At 43.3% G+C, this 8,422-nt stretch overlaps 1 protein-coding gene across 3 annotated transcripts in view; it reads right to left on the bottom strand.

The window, feature by feature from the left end:
• Positions 1–1,233: 1,233 nt before the first annotated feature.
• SLC45A1 (solute carrier family 45 member 1) overlaps positions 1,234–8,422 on the bottom strand; it is a 29,843-nt gene continuing 22,654 nt past the window's right edge. For all 3 annotated transcript variants that reach the window (XM_063436872.1, XM_063436870.1, XM_063436871.1), the window contains exons 7-9: positions 5,972–6,148; positions 2,593–2,798; positions 1,234–1,616 (exon numbers count right to left, since the gene is read on the bottom strand). In XM_063436872.1, the coding sequence (XP_063292942.1) occupies positions 1,350–1,616; positions 2,593–2,798; positions 5,972–6,148 (650 nt within the window). In that variant the 3' untranslated portion in view covers positions 1,234–1,349. The remainder of the gene's footprint in view (positions 1,617–2,592; positions 2,799–5,971; positions 6,149–8,422) is intronic.

Raw genomic sequence — 8,422 nt, 5'->3', positions numbered from 1 at the left:
GGAATCCCTTTAATGGTGCTCATGGCGTGAAATGACACACAAACTATGGACTTGTGGCAATGCCTCACAAGAAATGGAAAGTTAACAAGATTTTTGTACATTGAAATCTAAAAAGGAAATAGAAAGTGCAATAAAATATAAATAATTAACTTAGTAAATACAATGAATATGTATAAAAAATGAAAGCTGCACAAACCAGAAAAAGCACTTCCCTTGAAATACTAAGTACATAGGAGGGGCACTACCCAAGCTCCAAGATTTTAGGTAGCTGTGCTGTGAGAAAGGTTCCTGCTTTAAGGTTCCAGACGTAACTCAAAGAAATAAAGGCCCAGCACTCTGTAATTTCAGATGCAACGTGTGTTCTTCAGCCAACCTAAAGGACAGGCAATGTTTCAACACAATGTGTGTCTTATCAAATCATGAAACAAACACATCTGTCTGGATGCCCGCTGGTGGTCAGTGCGCTCGGAGAACGGGGAGGGCCGTAGACGAGTAGTAACAGACTTCTTATGTTTTGGGCGATATTAGTGAGTCTGTGAATTAGCCTCACCATCTCACAGTGTAAGTATTTTATTTTCACCTTATTTTCACCTTATTGAAATAATAAATCTATGGTTTTACACTATGTAGTGTTGCATGGGTCACTTACAGGCATTTGTACTGTAAATCTGAGGGGAGTCACTTTGAAGTGTGCCAATATTGCTCTTAGGGATCACAGTATATAGTGGACTATCTGCATGCAGGAATTTTATAAACTCTGTTACAAATTGTATCAGTGGTTGTTGGTACCAGTATCCTTATAAGTAATACTGTTTCTGAATTAAATATATGTTTGTTGAGTTTTTACAATTAATCTTCAGCATTGTTTCTCAAATCAGTCCTCAAGACTCATCAACAGTCCAGGTTTTGGCAGTATCTCCATTGGAATAAAACAGGGAAATACTGGATTGTTGGTGGGCCATGAGGACTAGTTTGGGAACCACTGATCTTTAGTATTGATATTGTATTCACCATCTGAGTGCTGCTAGTTGTTTATTAGATGTTTGTATATCGCTCATCGTAAATTTGACTATACTTTAGTGTTCCATTAAACCTACTCATACATTAATATTACCTTCTTTCCTTCCTGCCTTACTTCTTGATGGCCTTCCATACAGGCCTTTTTTCCTGCCTTCGTTCCCTTATTTGTGCATATTACACTTACAGTTCAAGGCAAATTTAGTGGTATTAATAATTCTTTATTTTGAGCCATTGTGTCACAAATTCAGATTTCAAGGTGTTTTATCAGAACTTCTGGCCAAATAAAAGTAATAGAATTAAAATTGCACATTACAAAGTGGATCATTACTCTAGATGTTGAGCAAAAGGGGTTGCTGTTCTTCTTCGTAGTCTCCACTTGGTGGCATGTCGTAGATAACAAACAAGGATGAATAAAAACAGCCAACAAATGACATGACGCTGGAAAAGTACATCACGCCATTGGCACTTCCAACAGCTGAAGTTAAAGGTCCCATTACAATAGATACAATGATCTGTGCAAGAAAATACTGACAACTCAGGAGAGAGATATCAACTCCCATTCCACGTTTAGTGCCATCTGAACTGGAACCTATAAACTGATAAAAAAAAGAAATTATATTGAAAAATCTGTGGTCTGAATAAAAACGATACATGTTGGTATTTCTTAGCAACAGTGGTCAATGCCTACATTTGCCCAAGACCAATAAATGCAATGGATCAGCAATCACATGGATATTGCATTGGTTTCCGTGGTGAACGTTGTCTAAGAGTTTATTTTGGCTTTATACATACAACATTATATTCAACTGTTTCAGGGGCCAGCATTTTGTCAATTAACCTTTCCTGAGTCATTTGCTTATTTTACGTTTAAAAGTCACATGTACACTATTGATTGCATTTGTGAGTGAATCCATAACCCTTTTATCCCCCATCTCCAGGATTGCCAGATGGTCATGTTTTTGCAAGACACATATGGATACTTAATGTAGAGCACTCTCAACAGTATATATCATTAATAGGTCACAGGAGTGAAATTAGGCTGGATGTGACCACTATTTTAATCATATAGATCACAGATTACCAACATTTAATCTCCAGGATTTGCAGCCTCTGCAGTGAGCTCTACCCAGCTCAGGAAGTTACTCAATCGTTCGGATTCTCTCATTTTCAGTGGAGCAGAATGGAACTACTGACTGCATTAGCTGATAGCGATGCTACCAAAGCTGCTATCAGCATACTGACAGCTCCTTTTACACTTTTGTTAAAAAAAACTGGCAGACACAATTGTGTGGTACCCTAGTTCAGTTTCCTTCCTGATTAAAGTAAATACATTAATTAAGCAACTAAACTAGCAGACAAAAGTATGTAAATTAATTTGATTTTAATAAAAAAATCCAATGTCTTTTTTTTTTAACAGTATGTCTAGAAAAACAAAATCAAAATGTTTTTACCATTTATATTTTTGCTTACATTGATATAGAGTTAAAACAAAAACAGTTCTATAAAATCAGTATGTAGCTGAACAAAAATGTATTACGCGGGTAAGTTGATGCCTACATGAAGTTGACTTACCTTTTTGTTCTGATAGTAGTCACAGAGTAGTGAGTATGGCAATATGCAAAGAGTGGAAAACAGGATGCCATGTGTAACACACAGGGATAAAATAATATACAAATTGCTGGATAGTGTAGCCAAACCGGTGCCCAAGCCAAATGCAAGGTATGCAATGAAGAATAGTGTCCGGATGCTAAAATAATCCTCCAACTTTTCTAGAATAGCTAAATTAAGAAAATAAAAATGTTAGATTGTCCGTTACGAATTTCTCCATATTTTTTATCATAGAACACACATACATTCCAGGATTCACTATCAATATGGCAGGGCTTACAATTGTAGTCAGGCTTCAAAAGTTATTCGCCACTGCAAACCATAGTGTACACTTCAGGGGTGAATTCCTTCTCGTCAAGGGATAAATTTCACTCGCTAGCAGCTTCTAAAGCGATTGCTTTTAGCCTAGCCTATCAGCAGCAGCCAGCAGGTACATGCTGGGATCAGTGAGTTCCCAGCATCACGTACTGGGCTATTACTCTCATGATCATTACTGAATTCTCTCTCCCCCTGCCATGATCATTACTCCATTCTCTCTCCCCCTGCCATGATCATTACTCCATTCTCTCCCCCCCTGCGATGATAATTACTCCCTTCTCTCTCCCCTGCCATGATCATTACTCCATTCTCTCTCCCCCTGCCATGATCATTACTCCCTTATCTCTCCCCCTGCCATGATCATTACTCCCTTCTCTCTCCCCCTGCCATGATCATTACTCCCTTCTCTCTCCCCCTGCCATGATCATTACTCCCTTCTCTCTCCCCCTGCCATGATCATTACTCCATTCTCTCTCCCCCTGCCATGATCATTACTCCATTCTCTCTCTCCCCTGCCATGATCATTACTCCATTCTCTCTCCCCCTGCCATGATCATTACTCCCTTCTCTCTCTCCCCTGCCATGATCATTACTCCATTCTCTCTCCCCCTGCCATGATCATTACTCCATTCTCTCTCTCCCCTGCCATGATCATTACTCCATTCTCTCTCCCCCTGCCATGATCATTACTCCATTCTCTCTCCCCCTGCCATGATCATTACTCCATTCTCTCTCCCCCTGCCATGATCATTACTCCATTCTCTCCCCCCCTGCCATGATCATTACTCTATTCTTTCTCCCCCTGCCATGATCATTACTCCATTCTCTCTCTCCCCTGCCATGATCATTACTCCATTCTCTCTCCCCCTGCCATGATCATTACTCCATTCTCTCTCCCCCTGCCATGATCATTACTCCATTCTCTCTCCCCCTGCCATGATCATTACTCTATTCTTTCTCCCCCTGCCATGATCATTACTCCGTTCTCTCTCCCCCTGCCATGATCATTACTCCCTTCTCTCTCCCCCTGCCATGATCATTACTCCCTTCTCTCTCCCCCTGCCATGATCATTACTTCATTCTCTCTCCCCTTGCCATGATCATTACTCCCTTCTCTCTCCCCCTGCCATGATCATTACTCCATTCTCTCTCCCCCTGCCATGATCATTACTCCATTCTCTCTCCCCCTGCCATGATCATTACTCCATTCTCTCTCCCCCTGCCATGATCATTACTCCATTCTCTCTCCCCCTGCCATGATCATTACTCCATTCTCTCTCCCCCTGCCATGATCATTACTCCATTCTCTCTCCCCCTGCCATGATCATTAATCTATTCTTTCTCCCCCTGCCATCCTGTGTCATTAATCAATTCTCACTCCCTCTCCCATCATCATTAGTCCATTATCTCTCTCCCCATGACCATTACTCCATTCTCTCTCTCATTAATCCATTCTCTCTCTCCCCATGATAATTACCCCATTCTCTTTCCTCCCATGATCATTACTCCATTCTCTCTCCCCCTTGCCATGATCAGTACTACATTCTCTCCCTCCCTCCCATGACCATTACCCAATTCTCTCTCTCCCCATGATCATTACCCCATTCTCTCTCCCCCATGATCATGATCATGATCATTACCCCATTCTCTCTCTCCCCATGATCCTTACACCATTATCTCTCTCCCCATGATCATTACACCATTCTCTCTCTTTCCCCCTGATCATTACACCATTCTCTCTCTTTCCCCCTGATCATTACACCATTCTCTCTCTTTCCCCTGATCATTACCCCATTTTCTATCTCCCTCATAACCATTACCCCATTCTCTCTCTTTCCCCCTGATCATTAACCCATTCTCTCTCTTTCCCCTGATCATTAACCCATACTCTCTCTCCCCATGATCATTACACCATTCTCTCTCTTTCCCCCTGATCATTAACCCGTTCTCTCTCTTTCCCCCTGATCATTAACCCATTCTCTCTCTTTCCCCTGATCATTAACCCATACTCTCTCTCCCCATGATCATTACACCATTCTCTCTCTTTCCCCCTGATCATTAACCCGTTCTCTCTCTTTCCCCCTGATCATTAACCCATTCTCTCTCTTTCCCCTGATCATTACCCCATTTTCTATCTCCCTCATAACCATTATCCCATTCTCTCTCTCCCCATGATGATTACCCCATTCTCTTTTTCCCTCATGATCATTACCCCATTCTCTCTCTCCCCCATGATCATTACCCCATTCTCTCTCTCCCCATGATAATTATCCCATTCTCTCTCTCCCCATGATAATTATCCCATTCTCTCTCTCCCCATGATCATTACCCCATTCTTTCTCCCACTATGATCACTACCCCATTCTTTCTCCCACTATGATCATTACTACATCCTCTCTCTCCCCCATGATCATTACCCCATTCTCTCTCTTCCCCATGATCATTACCCCATTCTTTCTCCCACTAAGATCATTACTACGTTCTCTCTCCCCTCCCATGTTAATTAACCCACTCTCTCCCTCTTCCTACACTCAGACCCATGATCTCTACCTCTCCCATGCTTATTATATAATTCTCTAACCCCTTGCCATCCTCAGTACACCACTCTCTTCGACTCTGTACATACTTTCTGGCCTATAAACCTCTCCCTCCGGTGCACGGCAGTGGTTCAGCTTCAGAAGGGGATGACTGTTGCAAGCTAGAATATCCTGCAGTGCAGCATGGATCCAACACGAGCCCCTTTTATTTATCTAAAATGAGGGAACACTGTGTGAGGAGTGTGGGGCCGATCAGATGAGATTTTTGATCTCCTGATCAGCCCATTGAAGCTCTGTGCTTCTTCTGGAGTGGTGGCCCCCCTCTTTAACCAACGCCTAGAGCACATGTTCCTTCAGCCCCTCTAATTTTACTACTCTTAGAAAGTATGACATTTTAACCATGTTATTTAGATGGCACCTTTTTAAATGGATACTAATTGTCGGTGTCGTCTGTACCCTATCAACGCAAACAAAAACCATGAAGTTACCAGAATAAAAGGCCGCACTGAATGCATATATACACATGCCCCAGCATCCCATGGTCACTCCAGCATTATATTTATGATATTCTTCAGAATTGTGTGGGGCTTTTGGATCCCCCTGAAATACTACTTCTCCCATGAAATCAGTATAGAATAGCAGCATCCCTTCAAATGACAGCCATCCTGTAAGACACGAGAACACTTAAATCAGTTGCGGATTTATTTTTTGTTTAAATTCATTCCATTAATATAATAATAAGCAATACCATCACCTGGCATGTCTAGATCAACGCGCTACCTGCAAAGATGCTCCCGTTGTGCTGAACGCTCCTGGAGGAAGTCTCGTACACAATCAGACTTTCTCCATTATAGATTCATATTGTGTTCATACAGTGCAGCCCTTGCCCTTGCCAAACAGTCCTATTTTTCCACTCTCATTAGTTCATGTTCCTGCAACCCCAGGCGTCTCTTTCACACCTTTAATTCTCTTCTTCGCCCTGCTGTGGCCACCCCCAAAACTAACCTTACTGCTGATAACTTCGCATGTTACTTCACTGACAAGATTGAACAGCTAAGGAAAGAATTCTCCCCTCCTTGCCTTTCTGTTTCTCAATCACACATAGATCATGCCTTTCCTACCCTTCAGACATTCTCCCCAGCTACTGACCAAGAGGTGGCTGCTCTTCTTTGCTCCTCTCGCCCCACCACTTGCCCGCTCGATCCTGTCCCATCTCACCTTATTAGATCTCTCTCCACTTGTCTCGTGCCTTCTCTAACACACATCTTCAACTGCTCGCTTTCCTCTGGCATCGTCCCTGCTGACCTTAAACATGCCACTGTAGTACCTATACTAAAAAAACCATCCCTCGACCCATCCACCCCCTCTAACTACCGTCCCATATCCCTGCTCCCTTTTTCCTCAAAGCTTCTGGAAAGACTTGTCTTTACCCGTGTGTCTCATTTCCTCAATTCCAACTCTCTCCTTGACCCTCTTCAATCTGGCTTCCGCCCTCTCCACTCTACAGAGACTGCCCTTATCAAAGTTACTAACGACCTAATCGCAGCTAAATCCAAAGGCCACTACTCCATACTAATTCTTCTTGACCTCTCAGCGGCCTTTGACACCGTTGATCATGCTCTCCTTCTTCAAACTCTTCAATCGCTTGGTCTCTGTGACTCTGTCCTCTCATGGTTTTCCTCTTATCTCTCCCAACGCTCATTCAGTGTCTCCTTTTCTAATGATACCTCCTCCCCTTGCCCTGTCTCAGTTGGAGTTCCCCAAGGCTCCGTCCTTGGTCCCCTTCTATTTTCTCTTTATACTGCCTCTCTTGGCAAACTTATTACCTCTTTTGGATTTCACTACCACCTGTACGCTGATGACACCCAGCTATATCTCTCCTCCCCGGACCTCTCCCCTGCCGTCCTGCAACGTGTCACTGCTTGCCTTTCTTCCATCTCTGACTGGATGTCCTCCCGCTTTCTGAAACTCAATCTCTCAAAAACTGAGCTCCTTGTCTTTCCTCCTCCTAATACTGATCATCCTCTTTCGCTCTCCCTCCAAGTTTGTGGTACCAACATCAGTCCATCCTTGCAAGCGCGCTGTCTTGGCGTCATACTTGACTCTGGTCTCACCTTTGAGCCTCACATCCAGCATGTTGCCAAATCCTGTAGATTCCATCTTAAAAACATAGCCCGCATCCGCCCCTTTCTTGCACCAGATACTACCAAGGAGCTTGTCCATGCTCTAGTAATTTCCCGCATGGATTATTGTAACCCTCTCCTGATTGGTCTCCCCAATAGCCGTACTGCACCCTTACAGTCCGTAATGAATGCTGCTGCTAGATTGATTTTCCTCTCTAGTCGTTTCTCTCACACCTCACCCCTCTGCCAGTCCTTACATTGGCTTCCTGTATGCTATAGGAGTCAATTCAAGGTACTAACTCACACCTATAAAGCACTGAACAACTCTAGCCCCTCTTATATCTCCTCACAGATCCATAGGTATGTCCCTTCTCGGTCTCTCCGTTCTGCCCGTGACCACCTCCTGTCCGTTGTCCGCACTCGTACGGCCAACTCGCGCTTGCAGGACTTCTCGCGGGCGGCTCCCTTCCTATGGAATAGCCTGCCTACCGCCATCAGACTCTCCCCTAGTCTTGCATCTTTTAAGAAGTGCCTTAAAACCCATCTCTTTAGGAAAGCTTATGGCCTCCAAGACTAACCCTTACCTCACATACCTGTCTCTTGCCCTCTCCTAAAGGGCAGCCCACCTTATTTGATTGTAAATTCCTGTCCTAATGTGTTTTACACCCCACCTCCTATAGAATGTAAGCTCGTTTGAGCAGGGTCCTCTTCAACCTATTGTTCCTGTAAGTTTATTTGTAATTGTCCTATTTATAGTTAAATCCCCCTCTCATAATATTGTAAAGCGCTACGGAATCTGTTGGCGCTATATAAATG

The sequence above is a fragment of the Pelobates fuscus genome, chromosome 11 (genome assembly GCF_036172605.1).
Source record: "Pelobates fuscus isolate aPelFus1 chromosome 11, aPelFus1.pri, whole genome shotgun sequence".
NCBI classification, from domain to species: Eukaryota; Metazoa; Chordata; class Amphibia; order Anura; family Pelobatidae; genus Pelobates; species Pelobates fuscus.
This window is presented reverse-complemented; position numbering and strand designations above follow the sequence as displayed.